The 19,832-nt window shown below is 31.3% G+C and overlaps 1 protein-coding gene across 2 annotated transcripts in view; it reads left to right on the plus strand.

Moving 5' to 3' along the window:
• Positions 1–11: 11 nt before the first annotated feature.
• The window catches only part of LOC131847465 (uncharacterized), a 30,931-nt gene continuing 11,110 nt past the window's right edge, over positions 12–19,832 (plus strand). Inside the window, exon 1 of one of the 2 annotated variants that reach the window (XM_059197063.1) lies at positions 12–1,350. In XM_059197063.1, coding sequence (XP_059053046.1) covers positions 160–1,350 — 1,191 coding nt within the window. In that variant the 5' untranslated portion in view covers positions 12–159. The remainder of the gene's footprint in view (positions 1,351–19,832) is intronic. The other variant, XM_059197056.1, reaches the window with a different exon arrangement.

Genomic DNA, 19,832 nt, shown 5'->3' on the forward strand with positions numbered 1-19,832 from the left:
TCCCCGCAATGCCCCTCAAGCGCCATCTTGAATTCCGCTCACTCAGACCCGCGCCCGTCTCGCGGCCACCGCACGTACCTTACGATTGAATCAATATCATCCAACTAAATAAGTGTTTTCATGTGATTTAGTGACATGTTGTGACAGTGCAGTGACGAAATGGAGTCGACTCCGATTTGTAGGTGCCGTGTCTTATATCTAGGCTCCGCAGTGCCACAACAGAGCAAGGATGGCTTACAAGGTATTCAGGAACCTTTACGTGAGTTATATCCGGAAAAGGGAGCAACCACCGGCGGGATAGACTCGTGGCTCTCCGTCTGGTCGAACGGCATCTTGTTGGAAAATGTTGATGAGAGCGGGTCTAGAGTGGCGAGGTTTTTTCCTATATCAAGTTTACATTATTGCGCGGCTGTTCGTCGAGTGACCGTAGAGGGTGCGCCTAGATTTTTACCCTTGGATTCACCGTTTGCTCGAGCGCCTGCCCCGCGACGTCCTCCTTTATTCGCGGCTGTTTTACGACGTACTCAAGGTATAAAGGTACTGGAATGTCACGCCTTTATATGTCGCCGTGAGGCGGCTGCCAACGCACTAGTCCGATGTTGTTTTCATGCTTACGCCGATAGTTCATATGCGAAACGTTTGGAGGCAGAGCGGGCGCCATCGCAACTACCCCCCGAACACGAAGAGGAGCTTGAAGTTTTCGACGGCGACGAAAATCATAAAGTGTGGGTCGGAGAGGTCGAACGTGACGATGCAAGCGACGACATTCCGCACCCTACGCGAGCACCGCGACCTCGACAGATCACACGGCCCGCGTCTGTGCCTCCGCCTCCGCCTCCGCCCGAGGAACCCAAAAAGAAATCGACTACAAAGAAAATAAAGAAAAAGTCATCTGCATCGGCCGATGAATTGTATGCAACTATGCCCGGGCCGGCGCCGGTAATGAATGGCAGGTCTTTGGGGCGTGCGCCTCCAGCATGGGCGGCTGCACATCCCATGGTGTTAGTGGCACACCCAGCAGCGACACTGCCGCATGCTCGACCTGCTACGTTAGGACATAGGGGTCGTGTGCCGGCTGCTTTGCCTCCAGGTCCGTACATGGGAGGACCCCCTCAAGCGAGGGGCCGATTACAATATGCCACAGTTGATCCTAGACGCTCAAAACCTCCGCCACCGGCTATGAAAGCTGCTCAGAGTATGACAGGACTAGAGGCGGTGGATGACGCAGGCGGTATATACAGAAAAAAAGGTCATCTGAATGAGCGAGCATTTTCATACAGCATAAGACAAGAACACAGAAGTCGGTCGCATGGATCTCTCGCTAATCTGAAGTTTGCTGCTCCACCTGAGGTGAGATATAAGTTTTAAAGTAAAATATTGATGAAGAAGATATGTTCTTATTAGCTTAATATTTTCGTATTCCTTCAGTAGCATTGTTTGATACTATAAATCTGTCAGATATGGTAGGAATAACGAATTTGAATGAGCGTTGGTAGATATAGGGTCATGGTTTTACTACAGATTTTCTACCAATAAATTCCTCACATTACAAATTCAGCCTGGTGAAAAACAATATACAGGAATTGAGTATTTATTTTATTTGATATTTCAACTTTGTAGACATGCGTTTATACTTTAAACTTTATAAATGCTATTGAGTTTGTATAGAACGAAACTATTGCTATGCCAGTCAGTAATATAGTAATGTGTACTTTCTTAATTGTCGCCCTGTTGCCTACTACATAATAGACTTATCTGACTTACCGAAGTGAACGTCAACTGATCGTTTAGAGAAGAATTATCACTTTGAACGTGTGCCTATGAAAGTATGATATTTGATTGCTTATACCTACAATGTATGTACGAGTACAACTTCCAAAATAACTGAACGAAGGACTATATATATGGGGCTGGTAGATATAATTATGCAAACATGGATTTTAGGAAGCAATAATATAATATTATGTACAAAAGTATAATAATTAGCAGAACAAGAAATGACAAATGTCATATATATTTTTCTGTATAAAATAATAGACAAAATACATAAATAATAAACAAAGAGGTGCGTTGTGCACAATGAACGAGTTCAAGCACGAGGTAGCTGATATAAACATTTTAAGATTATCTTCAACTCTTCAGCATTTTCATCACTAGATCAATTTTTATTTTACATAGACGAGAACAGGAGATGTCATTACTATGTCACAAAATCGTTAATTCCTAATTTACACTTACATGTTTGTTTGCGATCAATCGTAATAGCCATTAGCTACACGCTAAGATTCAAAATTAGAACTTTAAATTCCTTAAAAACCATAACCCATTTTTTTCGGAGCCAGAAACAGATTTTTTTTTTTATTTCATTTTATTTAAGTTAGATAAGTAAATAAAATCCAGTACAAAGAGTTAATAGGCAGAAATCAATGTTGGTTAAAAAAATAAGTGGGAAATGCGATTGGGGTTTGGTGTTAAATTATTCTACACAATTTAATAGTGTACGAATTACAATATGAAGTACCATTTAGTATTTTTTATATAATGTGGTCTTATTCTAGTCATACACCACTACGGATTTCACTAAGTGATTCACTTAGATCTAACCGACGCGAACAAATTAAGCGCTATAATATGCGAATTGATGATTATAATCTGTCTAGGAGCGGAAATAACTCGAATTCCTTTTCTAAGCGAAATTTCGAAATGAAACTTACAAATAAATATTAAATATTTTGCCGCCCGGTGCATTATCGAATAGATAGTGCTGTCAAAATTAATTGAATAAAAATTATTTATTTTATTCACAGATGTTTTTATACTTCTCAATTAAATAAGTTATTTTTTACTGAGATATGTACTCTATATCGGGTACTCTTAATTATCATGGTAAATGTCTCGTTTCCATAAAACAGTAAAAAGTTTCTATTCCTAGCCTATTCTAGGTATAAATATAAAAATATTACCTGTTTTAATAATAATTCTGTCTCTTATAGAAATTTGCTTAGAAATTATTTTTAAATAAGGTGAAATCTTTATATACACTGAACGCATTAGGACGCTAGTAGATATATTATTTAATAAATAATAGCAATTATAGCATCAACATCTATACTTGCAAGCTTAAAATGATTACAACATCTAGAACGCAAGAACTTATATGTTCTTAAAAAATACTTAAAGTTAAACAAGTAATTACTTAGTTCACATGACGGTGGCATATTGTGACACTTGATTGATAAGATCTAAGACAGCGCCAGATTGAGATAGACCAATTGTTAGCATATTAGCTAAGAAACTTAGCTATCGTAGTCAACATTAATTACATGCTTAATTAACTTGTATTTGAGTATACCGGTAAATCTTATGTTAACGATATTCCATTTAAAAAAAGGTTTTAAATATGAACTGATCGAAGACCTCGGTAGTCTAGCGGTTTAGCACACCGCTTTACGTTTGATGGTCACGGGTTCGATTTTTCATACGGTTCAAACATGTTTCATTTCATGAAACAATCATATTGTTTGTATCGAGCTGGGTATTTTCTACATATATTAAGTATGTATTTACAAAAAAGTATATATGTATTTATATCAGTTGTCTTGTAACTGTAAAACAGGCTCTGCTTAGCTTAGGACTAGATGGCGCTGTGTAAATTGTCTGTCCTGAAATATTATTATTATAATTATATTAGTTTCGGTTTATTTATACCGAGTTAGTATTTGTTTTTGTAAAACGTTCTTATTGGGTACCTAAGTCTCGCCTATTTCAAGTCAAGCGCTTTCTTTGCAACTTATATCTATTTGGTTGAATTCTGAAAGAAGACAATGAAATTACGGGATACGAGGATTTTAGACCTGCGCAATGGCAACGCTCGAGTGCTATTATGGGGTTCACATGATGTTTATAGTACTGTTCATATGCGAGAGATATATATATAGTAAATAGTAATACGTCGCATATAACACTTAACGTGTTATATGCGACGTATTACTATTTACTATCGGGTATTCAGCTTCATTCAGCTTGTTTGTCGTTCTAATTAATTAAAAAATGTTGTATCTAGTAAAAATATAACCTAACAGACACTCTTTTAAATTATTACAAAATGAGGAAAATCTGTTAAAAACAGATACTCGAGTGTTTGTTAAAATAAAAACGCTTTAGTTCAGTTAGAACTGGCGTAATTTATTCTTTACTTACATTTAAAAATAGTCACAAGAAACCTAATATCTAATTTAGTTTTAGGGGATGTAAATTTGTACAGACTAAGTTTTGGAAAACAACTAGTAAATTTATATTGAAAATAACTTTTATAATTTAATATTATAAAAGTGGCGTGCGCTCGATATAAACTTACACATTTAAAAATTGTATTTTCCTCGTAAAACAGGATAATTCAAGTTACGTTATATATGTTCCTCTGTGGAGTCATTTTTTTTTATAATCACCTTTCTATATTCGTCGTCGCGGTTTGAGCGAGACCAGATAAATTATGTGTTACGCCTTTTTATATGGAAATATGTTATACAACTGTTAGCAGGTTTATTATAATATATACAAGTTTACATTACAGATTTATTCCGTAAATGATTTTGTTGGGCGTTAATTTTCGTAACATACAAGTATAGAATATTTAATATTGTAACAAAAGGAAATATTATTGAATAAATGTTTTTTGTTTGATTGTAATGAATAAACTCATGAAATAACTAGTATCTAGTAAACTGTTTCAGAAAATTCTATCTAATAATAATAACCCAAGATTATTATTCACACTGAGCAATCTAATTCAAAGCTGTCTAGAGCTTGTGTATTAAACAACTGATAGGAAGTATTCCTTATTTGAGTTTTGTTGAATACATACATATATTATATATAGAAAACACCAAGGCCGATGCAATCAATCATACTCATAAATACAAATGTTTTGTGTTTCCATCGTGCGAAGAATCCAACTCACGACCATCAGAAGTAAAGCAGCCGCGGCGCGCTAAACTGCTTGATTATCGAATTTGTTTGATAGAAAGCAACAGTCAGTGAGTAAAAATAGGATTACAAAACAATAAAGGTAATAAAATAATTTGTTGATTATATATATAATCTTCATATCAAATACTGCTTAATAATACATGAGACTATTTCCAAATAGTAATAAACCAAACTATTTTAAGTATGTAACCTTTTACGTTAATTATACGGACACCTTAACCTTAACTAAAGACGTTATGGCTAGTCAGTAATTTTAAAAACATAAAATAATTATGCATGAGTTCATCACGCTTACGTGATCACTGAGCAAAAAGTGTTCACTCGGTAGGTATTTATTGCGCTTTATTTCATTATAAGAAGACAGGGATAAATCCGTTTATTATGTACAAAATCAATATGTTAAAACATTATTGTATTAATCCTTATATATATAGTACAATTTTATTCAGGTATAATTTCCTATTATGACATTCGGTTTTGGTATGATAATATTTATTTACTTAGTATGCAGTGAAATCAAAAAAATAAAGTTTAACAGACGAATTGATTAACCATTATTGTATTGACAAATTGATTTACCTTTATTGTAAATATGTATCGAAATTAATGTTAGACCTTCCCATAATATGCTGATAACATTTATTAAGATGTGCGTTGATGTCTTTTATACGCAAAGGTACAAATTCAGTGCAATTCAGACGTAGTAAAGTATTTCTTATTCGAAAATTGATTCATATTGCAATTGAGTCAATAGAACTGCATTACGAAATGCTGCAGAATCGATTTTGATTCTTCTGATATTTTGACTAAATTTTATTGATTCTATGAGATGTTGAGTATGTATATTCTTTCGTTGAAAATTATAATCTGATCTATTCCGATGTAACTACCGAGAAATATTATAATAAACTATGGTTAAAATGCTCCCAAAATAGGTATATATATTTCCATTTAAATAGTTACATTATTATGATGAATAAATTATAGTATCTTATAAGTAAATAATTATAATTATGTTCACCCATGACGTCGTGACATTGGAAATCTGATTAAAATCCTGAAAATCTTACAAACTTTCACATTTGTTATACTTATGACAAATTCATATTTTCACGTGTGTGCAATAGTATTAGGTACTTGTGACTTGATCTCTCTTTTATGTAACTGATTAGATATGTGAAGAAAAGTTTGATTTTGGTATTAGTACAGTAGCGGTCGTCGTAGCGTAATGGTAAGAGTTGTGTCACGAAGCTGAACATATTTATATTTATTGTTATAATACGTGAGGTCTATGAAATATTCATATTATTTTGTTTATTTAACAATTCGATAACTAGTGAATTAATGAAATGAAAACTATTTATGTATCTCTCAAAGTCAATACAATTACGTAAACAAATATGTACACGTAATTGTGTACACAAATGTAAAAACATATGATTACAATAAGCTAGACATAGAGTTAACCATTTCTCTTTTAGATACTCCTTAGTATGAAGAAGAGTGATTATATATTAAGTCTGATCTAGAAACAATGAGATTAAATATATGTAGGTACTTATATAAGTAACAAAATGTGTAATTTACGAACCTGTTAATGAAATACACCCACAACATTCCTAAAATTCTAAAATTAAACTACTCTAACTTTGATATCTATAAAATGTAGTAAAACATGAAATTTGGATATTGTTAATATCAATGATTGATTATTAATTGACATACCTTATGACCTTGCGGTATCAAACGCAGATACAGGAGATAGAAAACCTTTTTTGAAAGAAGGAAGATAAATATCTCTTAATGTTTGTCTTTTTTTACTTCTGTCTCTTGTTTTGTCTCTTTCATAACTGTACTCATTCATTTTACTATTTCTAATATCGCACACACAACTATAATAACTTAAAAATGCAAATTGCAAATTACGGAATATCAACATTAATAGCTTGAAATTTAATAAATTATGAAAGTCATTTTCCCAAAATATGTAATTTTCGCGTTATTGCAGTTTAGCATTATGCGATATATAATATGCCAGTGGCTGTACCCGGAATGGTTTGCAACGCCGCATAAAGCAAAAATGTGTTTCGTTTTCGTTGTGTAATATGAAATTACTTTTTAATATGATATTATACAACCAGTCTTTTTGCACATTTCTATTAGTTTATACTGCAAAATATCTCATTAAAGCAAAAAGTTTGAAAAGGTAAACATAAAAAAATATAGTTTTATATATTTTATGGGTTAGAAATTTTCGTGAGTGTCTCAGAATAACATACGTAAGTTTCATCACAATCTAATCAATGGTAGTGGACTAATATACAAACATTTATTATTATATGTATATTAAACATTTATAATGATATGCATGATATACATGTCTTAAGTTGTTTTGATTAGATTAAAGACAAGAGTCACAAGCCCCCTTTTTTACAAGTCCCAAGCCACAGTTACACTGCACTACTTTACTTAGAATGATTCAACCTCGTGTGACCGACGCATTGTCATCTTCACTATTGAATTTCATTAGTTTTGCCATTGCGAAATAATCTTTATTGCAGTGAATTAAGGAACTAAAGAGTTGAGTGTAGGATGGTATAAGTTTCCTCCCACGCTGAGCGGTCGCATGCCGACAACGGTCAATGGTTTTAAAAATTGCTACAAAGCAAAGAAGTCTGAATAAAAGATGTATATTAACTAGTTATTCATATACATATTATCGTGTAGATTAAATATATTCATGGTATATTCATCCGGAGAGCCGGTTATCGTAGCGGTAACTTTGGTCAGTTTATTTTCGATACAATCATTATATTTAGGTATATGTATATATTATATACACAAATAATTATTCTTACAATTTCTTTGATATATTAGTGGATGAAATTTTTGAAAAATAATCATAAGCTATATACAGTTTTTTTTATAAAGTGAAGTTTATACTATAATTATTTAATCGTAAAATTTTGAGTCCTACCTTAAAAGTTATTAATAGCCTTAATTAGTTAGCAATCAATTTACAATAAAATGAATAATTATATCAGAATTTTATTTAGTTATTAATTTATTTTAACAATATTACAATATCATCATTGCAGAATTGATTTTCGTGTCGAATAAGATCCAAAACTCGCTAAAATAATAAAACATTTTTTTGTTCCTGTCCTTTTCCAACTAAGAGATTAGAACATGTTGTTCTTACAAATATGTAAATCTCATATTCATTAAAATCAATAGGGAATTTACATACCAACTCGCATACATATTAAATAAATGTTTAGGTGTTAACAAATCTTTTGATAAATTACATATATAATGTATACCTGTATATGAACCGGAAAATTCGATGAAAGGTGGAATTACCATCATTATGGTCTTGTATACATCCCATTAGAGTCGACACAATATGTCATCCTCTTGCACTATTCTCTATCGGAAGTCATAACATTTTAAGGTCTCTTTAAAACTATACCAGTATATAATAATGCTGTAGGACCGTGTCATTGCGATTCTAAAATACAGTTATTGGTTGAATGTAAGAGTGACTGGCTATTTTACAAGTCGTTTGTAATACATTGTATATATAATACATCGACATCTTATTTTAGAATTTAACTGCTTGGTTGTTGTTATTATTTATATAAAATGTAAACGTTTCAAAATTAGGCATTTGCTTCTAAAGCAACAAAATGAGTTTCTTACCCATACTTACGATTAAAGCGGTAGAATCATAAAAATGACTGTTATATTATGTTCATTTGAATAAAGATTACTTCTATTCTACTGTTGTTTGCAAAGTTTTACCACTGTAGCAAGTTTACGTTACTTTCGCTGTACACATCATAATCATCATATACATACGTACGTATGATTTGTTAATTAATCACCGCTGTTCACTTCTCACACCCGGACCAACGGACCGTGAAGTTTTTATCTTATTGACTACTTTCATTTGAAACAACCGATGTTAATTGTCTAGTTGTATGTGTTAATTGAAGTAGGTAAGTAATATACATTTTTTTCACGTTTACATATCTATTTCTTACCTTTGTTAGTTAACATAGTCAGGTCATTGCGCCCCGACTGTGTTCGGGCACAATATATGTGCCCACATTTATAAGTTGTTGTAAGAGTTTTTTTTTACAACTTAATTATGAAACATATTTGTTCAATAAGTATTTATTATAATTAATTACATATTTAATGCATTTTATATGCATGATAGTGAAACCTGCGTATTTCGTTCAAATAATTTGTAACTCATAGTTAAATATCTTGACACAATGCTAAGGCGGATGGCATTGTTTTATGCATTTAAAGATAAGACGCAATATTCTCATTAAAACACAAGTGTCTGACAAACTATAACAATAAATAAACCATATATTACTTAACTAATTACACAGTAATAAGTATTGTCTTTATATATGTAACTTTCGTTAGGCTACAGAAAACATAAGTTAGGCTATGTATTAGTAATGTGGGTAACATTTAAAAATATATTCAGTGAATATCTATTTCATCGTAAATATTTCTTTTTTTCGCAAAACAATAACACAAATCTTGTCACGATTTTACATGTAAAGATAAATATATTATTGTCTGCAAATTTAAGTAAATTGGTACTGTAAGTAACTGCTCTGTGTGCACGATGTATGCGACGACATCGTGTGTAACGAAACGCGACGCCTCTACAAGGACGAACATCTTTTGTGCTCAAACGCATACAAAATATTCAATGAAAGCAAACTGCGATGATGAAAATTAGTTCATGCTTCATTAATGTAACTTCTTTTTGTTGCTTTGATTAATATATATATATATATATATATATATATATATATATATATATATTGTCACCTTATTTTTTGATCGCAGTATAGTGTTGGTTTATTATATTAATACGTACACACTTAATTAGTATATTTGAATATTACCTACTTTATTCAACAATTAGAATGTTTATTATTTATGAATGTTTATTGTTTATTGTTATAATTAATTGATAATAACCTGAATCTTGTTCTAACGACAGCGTATATCAGAAATAATGTAAGAAATGTCGCAATCCAATTCGCCATTAAAATTGTTTTAATAGAGTAAGTATAAGTATATAAATAAGTTTAGATCATGAATAAAACTACAATCGCATAAACGACTTGAGAACCTCTACTTTCTTGGGTTTGAATATTATGATTCAGATTGTGCTAATGTCATATATCCTTAGGTATTATTAAATGATTAATTTCACACAAATGTTCTAATATTTCACCTTTATCTCGATAATCCTACCATCTCGTTACAACTAAGTACAGAGCTATTAACTCGGATACTAGCTATTGTTTTTCTTGTTCGTTCCAACCGACTTGTTGAACCCAATATGAATAATTTACCGGACAAACGCTCATTATTCGAGTCAATTGTTTGTTATTGTGATGAGGCATCAACATGTTACGAAATACTATTTATGTTATTGCAAATTTGCATTCGGGAGATTAATCTGCCATAGCTATGTGTAGAATATTTTTTTTTATATAATTGAAATGGAATGAAGAGCATGATGGAAGATCGTGGAAAGTGGCGGTAGCTCCACCGACAAGAGCGTGGCTCTTTAATTATAAATGAATTAATAAATTGGACAAGCTGGCCTACATGGTGGTAAGTGGTAAACAGCTATTTTCATGAAATGCTTGTGGTACCTCTCATGCATGGTCAGACTTGTCAACTAAGATGATTAAAAGTATTTATCGTAATTACCAGTATATTCAGTAAACTTACAACATCCGTACATAGAGATAGGCATCAAATGTGAAAGTACCCGTACATCAAACAGTTTTTTTTTATTTTTACTATGTGGACACCTTATATGATATCTTGATTTTGCAATTCACTCATTAATTTGGGAATCAGTATAATCAGTGTCAATCAATATGTGGCGTAACATACATATCATTATTAATTCACAAATGTGTGAATATGTAAGATCTGTTAACTTAATTGAAACTCACAAAGTTTATATTTAGTAAGTTGTAGTTTAGATATTTTTCTAATTTTGTAACGAAACTGCTAGAAAGTCCGTATGTACCTACTTGTCAAATTCGAAACAAAAAGTTTGATCAAATAAAACATACGATAATGATTATGCAATTAATATACTGTATGCAATACAGTGTATAATTATGATAAAATTGATATCTACCACACTGCCGGTTATAGAGATTTCAGGATAAACTAGTTTGATGCAACACTCACTCTAAAATTAGACGCACCGGGGCGTAGTTCTAGGAATGATCTTGTTTGTGTTGAGTTGTTACATTCATTCATTCATTCATAATTTAAGAGCTTACGCTCTTGTCGGTGGAGCTCTTGCCACTTTCCGTGATCTTCCATCATGCTCTTTAATTCTTGATACGACACGACTCCCATTTTGTCCTCAATTTGTTTGATGTAGCTATTCCTTGGTCTTCCCCTCCCCTTCTTTCCTTCTATTTTCCGCTCAATAATAATTTTCATGAAATCATCGTGCCGTATCAAGTGTCCTAACATTTTTCCTCGTCTATTTTCTATTGTGTTCTATATCTGCCTTTTTTCTTTTACCCTGTGTAGTACTTCTTCGTTTCTTACTTTGTTTTGTTAGTTGAGTTGTTAGATAAGGCTTTGATATTTTATATTTATTTTAAAACATTATATAATAATAGTGTGTACATGTGTGTTATCCGAATCTATCGAATCTGCAAGTTATGTTATATTATGTCTAGTTTGTACTGTCATTACAAAACATAGAGATATTATATTTAGAGTTCATTCTCGGAGAACAAATAAACATTGCATAGTGCTCAATCAATCATCGTAATATTTCGGATAAAGAAGCGAATTATATCCCAAACAATAAATATCAATTAATATCTTTTGTGTCCCCCTCCCCCTCCGGTGCAAAAAGCGATTATCTACATGTATATATGTACAATTGAGTAAAATGATAGTTTGTCATGAACCAGGTTTTAAGGTCGGCATATTATTCTGTAAATCGACATTGCTGTAGATCCATCAATTAGGTAGGTACTGACATGGTCCAGAAAGCAAAAGCCGTAACATATATTTTTTGATCAATTAACAATTGCGGCCTGTTTGACAACGGTCTCACGCGATCACTCTAGCGGATTTACCGATACATAGACAGTTGTCCGAGGGACAGTATGTTGTGAGCGGTCAACTAGAACTAGAATAATTAGACGTACAATTAAGATATATATATATATATTTTAACTATTTTCTTTGTTTAGAAGATAGATCTCATTGGCCATTTTACCGCAAATTACTAAAATAATTTATTGTAATACCGTACAAAGGTTACATAATGTATTTCAGTAATTACCTCCTCCTTAAAACTCCTTCACATAGTTCCTCATTCTACAGTAAATCCTTCTCAGTCCATGCTGTTCGCCTTTGGAATTCTATACCTTACTCCATTCGTAGCGCACAATCACTACCCATTTTTAAGAGCTCGGTTAAATCTCATTACCTCTCCACTTAAATCTCCCTGTATTCCTTCTTGCTATGTGTCTTGTTTCTTTGCATATGACATTGTTGTTTTGTACTTGTATTTCTGTGTATTTATATATTTATATATGTATGTATATATTGCTTGTAATTTTTGTAAATTTATATTTTTATATCTATGTATATATATATATTATATATAGTATATATAATGTGTGATAATTTCTAATATTTATTGGTATTATTATCCTATCCCTATTATATATTTATATATATATTCTTCCATTCTATTCATGCGCCACCTACCACTTTTGTTGTATTTTCTCTACCTAAAGGTTGTCTGGAAGAGATTGCTTCTAGCGATAAGACCGCCTTTTGTACTTCCATATCTCTTTTCTGTATAATTCTTATGTATTAATTCTATTGGTGCAATAAAGAGTTTATAAATAAATAAATAATTATTATCATAGAATAACTATTACTAAGTACTATTATATACTCTTTGCTAATGTTAAGCATTTGATTGTCTAACTTAGTAAGAGAGTGATGCATAACACCTATATCTTTTTCATCTATTTAGTAAATTCTTCTTTTTTAGTTATTATTCTGTGAGACAGGGTTTCTATGGAAGAAAATGTTAAAAAAACCGTACGCAAAATAAATTCTCGCGGCATAACTTGTTTTTAATAACGATGAATAGGCATATAGATTTACATATGACATTGTGTTACTAGATCATTGAAATAGTATTAACAAATTTATTAATATTTGGCCCCCTCAGATTAACTTTAACAGCAACTGTTAAATTTAGACCTTGAGGTGCGGGAATAAAAGCTGATTAACTATTATAATCCTCTTTCATTTTGCATATTCTGAATAGATGCGGTGCCTACGCAATGCAAATGTCACGCAAGTGGCACGCTCGATTGGAATGCGGGTTTCGAACGAACCCGCTACGTACCCAATACTATAGGTATCTACATTGCAACCGTCCACCATCGCTGTATGGAATTCTGAACCTTAATCGTAAAATCTTAGTGATTAATTTGTTAACTTACAACATGTATCAGTAGGTTGTCGAGCATGGTTGCAAAATAAATCACTAACTTTTGGTACTTTGTGCTGATGTGCTGGTTAATTAACTGTGAATTAAAACATTATATTCATGGGCTATCGATAAATAGTCGTATCTGTACCAATTAGTTATAGACGTAACTAACTGATTTCCATTTCGTTACAGTTAGTATGTAATTAATAGATGACTAATAGATAGTTATTTTTTAATTGAGGTATGTGGTTTACGAAATATAACAGCAGGCAATAGTAATCAATCCGGTTAATGATTTGTAAACATGAATGGCTGTTAGATTCAAGATAATAAATAATAATATGTATACATATTATTATGTGTGTCTAGTCCATATGTATCTTTACTTTCAACTACAAACAGATGTTGGAGATGTTATTGTCTAAAATACATATCATCAACTTTTAACACAGAGAGATTTGTACGATGTCATTTACTTACTGAAATTCTGGGTCACGTTTTTCTGCTAACAAGCATCATATTTGTTTTTTTATATCGGTTGGAAGGGTGAGATATTCCTGTCAAATTACAAAGGCAATAATATATGAGAGATATCACGGTCATTTTAAATTCATTTTGTGTTGTGTTGTGTGTGTTGGTCTGTCTGTGAAATTGTTTTATAGACGACGCGAAGCTTGCTATTTTTCATTATAAGTGAGCCGTTAGTTTCATCAGTTGTGTACAGTTAAACAAAAAAATTTAATACAATCGTTTGTCTTTATTCTACTCTAACTTTGTTAAATATCACCAACTAGTTTTAGCTCCTCAAGGTCAAGTGCGTGACAGCTCACGTACAGGATACAAGCTTCCGTAGACCAGTCGACAATAAAAACTCATAAATATTGTTTAAATAAACTCCTGTAACAACTCTTTTTGGTAGGCATATAAAGTAAGTGTCGGGGCTCAGTTGCTTGCTATCCCGTCTTTGCCTTAAAGGTTATGGGTACGTATCAAGCCGGTGAGATGGCCGCCGTTCCCCTGGAAACCATATAAAAGAATAAATTTCTGGTCCAGACCTCATGCTCATCTTATCGTCTTACTGGTACCTCGCCAGCATAAACCGTTAGCGTAGACGGGTGCACCATTCCATTATTCCATTGTTATTCATTAAAAGAAATAGTCAGAGAAAAGTTAAGTGTATATAATGTCTATATCCAAATAGTACAAATTGGACGTTAATGATTTGGCCATTAAAATATTTTATTCTCATAGTTAAATGCAAATATTATATACCAAATATATAGATTATTTATTATATATTTTAAATATATAATAAATAATCTATATATTAGGTAGGTTATAACAACATTATGCATAATGAGATTTGTAATTGGGACTGGTAATTATTATGCATTTACGTTTCCTGTAGGTTAATGGAATAGAAATTTATTGAAAGTTAATTTAACCTTCATTTGGACGCGCATAAATGGCTTCAAGGAGAAGTATTTATAACCATCTAAGTATTATCAGTATTAGTTAGCACCTACTATTTAGGTACGTGAATTGTTATTGACATCAACTATATTATACTTTAAACAAAAAATTATCCGAAGTCTATGAATATTTGGAAGGAAAAGGACTGACATTAAAACTATAAATATGACAAAACTTCAGAAATTACCAGCTACTTCACGATTATTGAGGTAATTGGACGCTTGAGTAATATTTCTTGATACCACCGGTGTGGTAACATACTTACTGTGAGAAGTATCATCTATTATAACACCAGTTTTTACTTATAACTTCGTCCACATGTTCGGGATATATTCATTACTCTAAAATGTAACTCTTTAGCGGTATACCCTTCTTCCCTTCCATAAAGTGTATATGCCCAAATATAATGATTGATGGCGGTGTTAGATCATCAACAGGTAACAAATAAATGAATTAATTTTACATTCATAATACATAGTAAGTATTTTAACATATGAGGTATACATAAAGCTATGTTAATATAATTAATATTTTGTAAGACGGGTAACGTCTTGAAAGAAAGGTTCATGTGCAAACTAGGATTTTAATTAGATTGGTTACTCTTGTTCTTGACTTTAAATTTTATGTACAAATTTGAATAGTTTTCGTTAGTGCATATACGAAAACATAACCATAAGATTCAGAAAGTTGTGTTTTTCTAAATCTAATTGATTTTTATTATTATACATATATCTACAACTTGTAAATTAATGATAATAAATACTTTGCCTGATGTACATGCCAATTACACAAAATTTATTAATAATAAAACTTACTTAATATTATAAATGAGAAAGTAACTCTGTCTGTCTGCCTGTCTCGCTTTCACGCTATAACTACTAAACCGATTTAAACAAAATTTGATACAGAGATAGTCTAGATCCTGAGAAAGGACATAGGCTACTTTTAATGCAAATAAGGGTTGAAAGGGGAGATTAAAGTTTGTAAGGTATATCGACATTTTTGAAGCTAGAACTGTGAAACTTGAAACTTATGTTTTAGCATTTTGGTTTAGATTATTTTATATTTTTTATTTATTTCGTCACTATAATACGCGGACAAAGTCGTGGACACAGCTAGTACTATATACATATAAAAGTAATGTCATTGCATGTAGGTACATGATTAATGACAATAAATTTTTTTATTTTCTACTCTCTTTGTTTGGTGTAGGATATAATTTCGATGGATTGAAATACTCAGAAATATTTCATGTTTAGTTGCGTTAAACTAATTTGCACGAATTTGTTTGTATGACGAAACCAATTATCATTTTTGCAATACCGTTATAAGTGAAATTTTAGTTGTCGCAGTCAATTAGAAACCGTAATATAGACATTTATATAGGAATCGGTAAACTAAATCGCGATAATCATCGTTTTTAAGCAATTACATAGAATCTTAATTATTATATCAATCATAAAACATGATTGACGTATTAATCACACATTGCGTGTCATATACCGCAATTTTATACATTTTTTTATGTATATCTTACAGGAGTGTTTATTTTGTTTTTACTTTCAAGTGGAAATTGTTATTAATTATTGTTATAAGTGAAAGTATAACAATTTATAGATTGGGTAAACGTGGAATTAATTAAATACAATTTCTATGTAAAGCTAGAGATACCTACTACCTAAAGATTCTTCTTTGTGGTGTTGTACTCATTGGTGGTAGATTTATTGATTACAAAGGCTGTGAGTTCAAATATGGTCGACAAGGGCAACAGGGGCTCGTTAATAACGAGGACTAATAACCCCATTGCATTAAATTCACCTGAACTTTCCTTTTTAAAGTAAATTTGTTAACATTATTTACATATTCACATATTAAATTGAAAATCCCATACATGAAGAACCATTTACATGCACGTTTGTTATTTAAGTAATAGTTTAGTGGCTTTGCTCAGTGTGTTTTAATACTATATAATGATATATACGATAACCTCGCATGTTCTTACCCTGACTAATAAGATTTCTCAGAAATGTTGTTAAATTATTCATGATTTTTCTATAATATTATATGTTATAAACACGCCAATTACCGTAGCTAGAACAATATAATTTTATACACACCTTTTATGACTATTAATGCTTAGTGATTAGATAGGTACTTTCGAATGCATGCATAATGCGGCAGATATTATGTCGTATTACATATTAGAGTCATGCAAATTTGCTGAGTAGGCCATAATCATAATATTTATGTCCGACAGCAATAAATTACTGTTTCTTCGTTGAATCTTGAATATATTAATAATTCAGCTCAAACTGATAAATTGAAAATATATACCGTTAAACATAATATTCATTTGCATCGAATTGTAAATATTTGGTTTATTAATTCAGATGGTTCAACGCAACTGTTCTTAGTTTTCAACATGTATTGAGCATTAAATTGTAATATATTTTATGGTTACTTTATCACAGTAACTTAAAAATAGAAACTTGCTAATAAGATACGCAGGGAGGTCCTGCTGCGGGGATCGTGCTTGATATCCAAGATGACCCGAGATGAGAAGGACCTTGGTTTTTTTTCTCTTGTGTCGGCTTTGTAGTACATCGAGATATAATGTGCGGTATTAGAAATACGAATCTGATACACCCTATTCCACAAACCTCACTAAGGCGGATATCGTTCAAAGAATTTCCGTACACAAAAAGGTTCTATACAAAAATAACAGTATAGTCTAAACTTTATAATAACAGTTACTATATAAATAATGTCTAGGTATCCAAATATTTACATCAAATAATTTTTCTTAATATTTGGTCAAATAATCATAATTCATTTCAAAAACCAAAAAAATCCACTGGTAATTTTTCCTGTATGGAACCCTCGGATTACACATCACATTTACTACATTCTCCTATTCAACTTTGATTTCAATATCTTCTTGTCGATCTATGAGCTTTTAATACATTTATACAAAATTACGGCAAAAGTGGCTTATTGCGTTAGAGTTTTGGTGCTGTAAATTTACTGTTTTTAAACATTTTACGATCTACTGTCAAATTACAGTTTCGACAATATTTTAAAATTATTTTACACAAAATTTGCCGGCAACATTACTATATAAAAATAATTATGTTGGAATTTACATATGATTACATCTATAAAAGAGCATAATCAGAACAAGTTACTTTATAAATCTGTGTATTTTAATACACCAACACTGATGTACTAAAACTAAATGCTGGTTCGTCAAGCTAATTTGATTAATGAAGATTGCGTAAGGTATAAACAGTACCTATTTGTGGCACGGAATAACTGGTCTTCGCGTGGGAAAGAAATGCTCATATTTAGATGACGTAGCATAGAATATAACGTTACAAATTTCGAGCCTTATAAAACTATGACTAAGTTATTTTTAAATTACATTTGTAATTAAAGGAAACTTATAATTATATGCATGAGATCCATTTATGTATTTTCTACTAGTATGTTAAATAAGTATCTAATATTCATTTTCACAATGAAATTCTTTTTTGAATATATTTTTTCATAATTCTATTTATTGTATGTATTGTAAAATGTACATGCCTTCATAATGAAGTATATAATAATAAAGCTAATTACTTAAAGTTAGTACATATAATAAATATTAAATAATATTTTTATATCTGTGGCTACATATAATAAAAAAAAAATTAAATGTACTAAATACATAAAAATAACCTGAACACTACAGCTATTAATATTATACGTATATGTTAAATTATAGAACGCACACACATTAGAACTTCTAACATTATAAATCTATTACATATGTAAAATTACTATTACGACATGACCTTTAAATGAAGAATTCGGTAGTCCTACAACTAGACTAATAAATGAAGTATTCTAATTTATGCATTTATTTACTTTACAATGTAACCTATTCTTAAGCCTGAAACGAGCTTATTAAAGCTTCTAACCTCGATAGAATTTAAACACAGAGGATTATATACAATATATGCTTGTACTCGTACAGTCCTCTGTAGAATAAGGCCGCTAACATTACCTTGAACGAAATTGCAATTATGCAATAGTTATGTATGGAGGTACCTAAATCTAATGAATTGATTTAGTGAGTAAAATATCTAATTTCACTATTGCATTTATAAGCGTGAATAAACATGACATTTATTTATTCTTATTTATATTAAGAATTATTTAGATGTATAAATAATTCTTAATATAAATAAGAATAAATAATTATTACAATTTTTATTCGAAAAGCTCTTGTACCTTGTCAAAATATTACTTCTACTAAGAATTTTTTTTACGAATTGTCTTCCCGATATTATGCCTGATATTCCTGATATTTTCAAAGCCTATTGCATTCCTGATATAAAATTCAAAAGACCAGGTCTATAATTCTATGGTTTAAAAAACGGTGCCTAGTATAGGAATTTAGGCTAGAAATAAATGATTAATTTATTCTCCATAGTGCTACACAGGTGGGCCATTCACAGTAAAATAAAAAATTCGTATTTCTCATTGCCGTTTTCCAGTATTGAGGCACTGGGTGGCTGTATTGAATGTCAATCGGTCAGTGATCTCGGTTTTGGCGGGAGAAACTCGCCTGGCAACTTTTTTGTGTATTTTACTTTCTCGCGCAGACATTTTGGAAGGCAGCCGCCGCTACGGTCGTTTTGAGAATAAAACCAATGAAATGCCTAATTGAAAACAAGAAATGGTTAAGAAAAAATTCTAAACAGCTCTTCAAATTTGTATTGTGTTTCGCTTTTGTAGTTCTATTGTTTTCTTTCTTTTGTATAGGAAGTCGTTGCTG

The sequence above is a fragment of the Achroia grisella genome, unplaced genomic scaffold (assembly GCF_030625045.1).
Source record: "Achroia grisella isolate CSIRO2021 unplaced genomic scaffold, CSIRO_AGI_Agris_v1 utg109, whole genome shotgun sequence".
In the NCBI taxonomy this organism is placed as follows: domain Eukaryota; kingdom Metazoa; phylum Arthropoda; class Insecta; order Lepidoptera; family Pyralidae; genus Achroia; species Achroia grisella.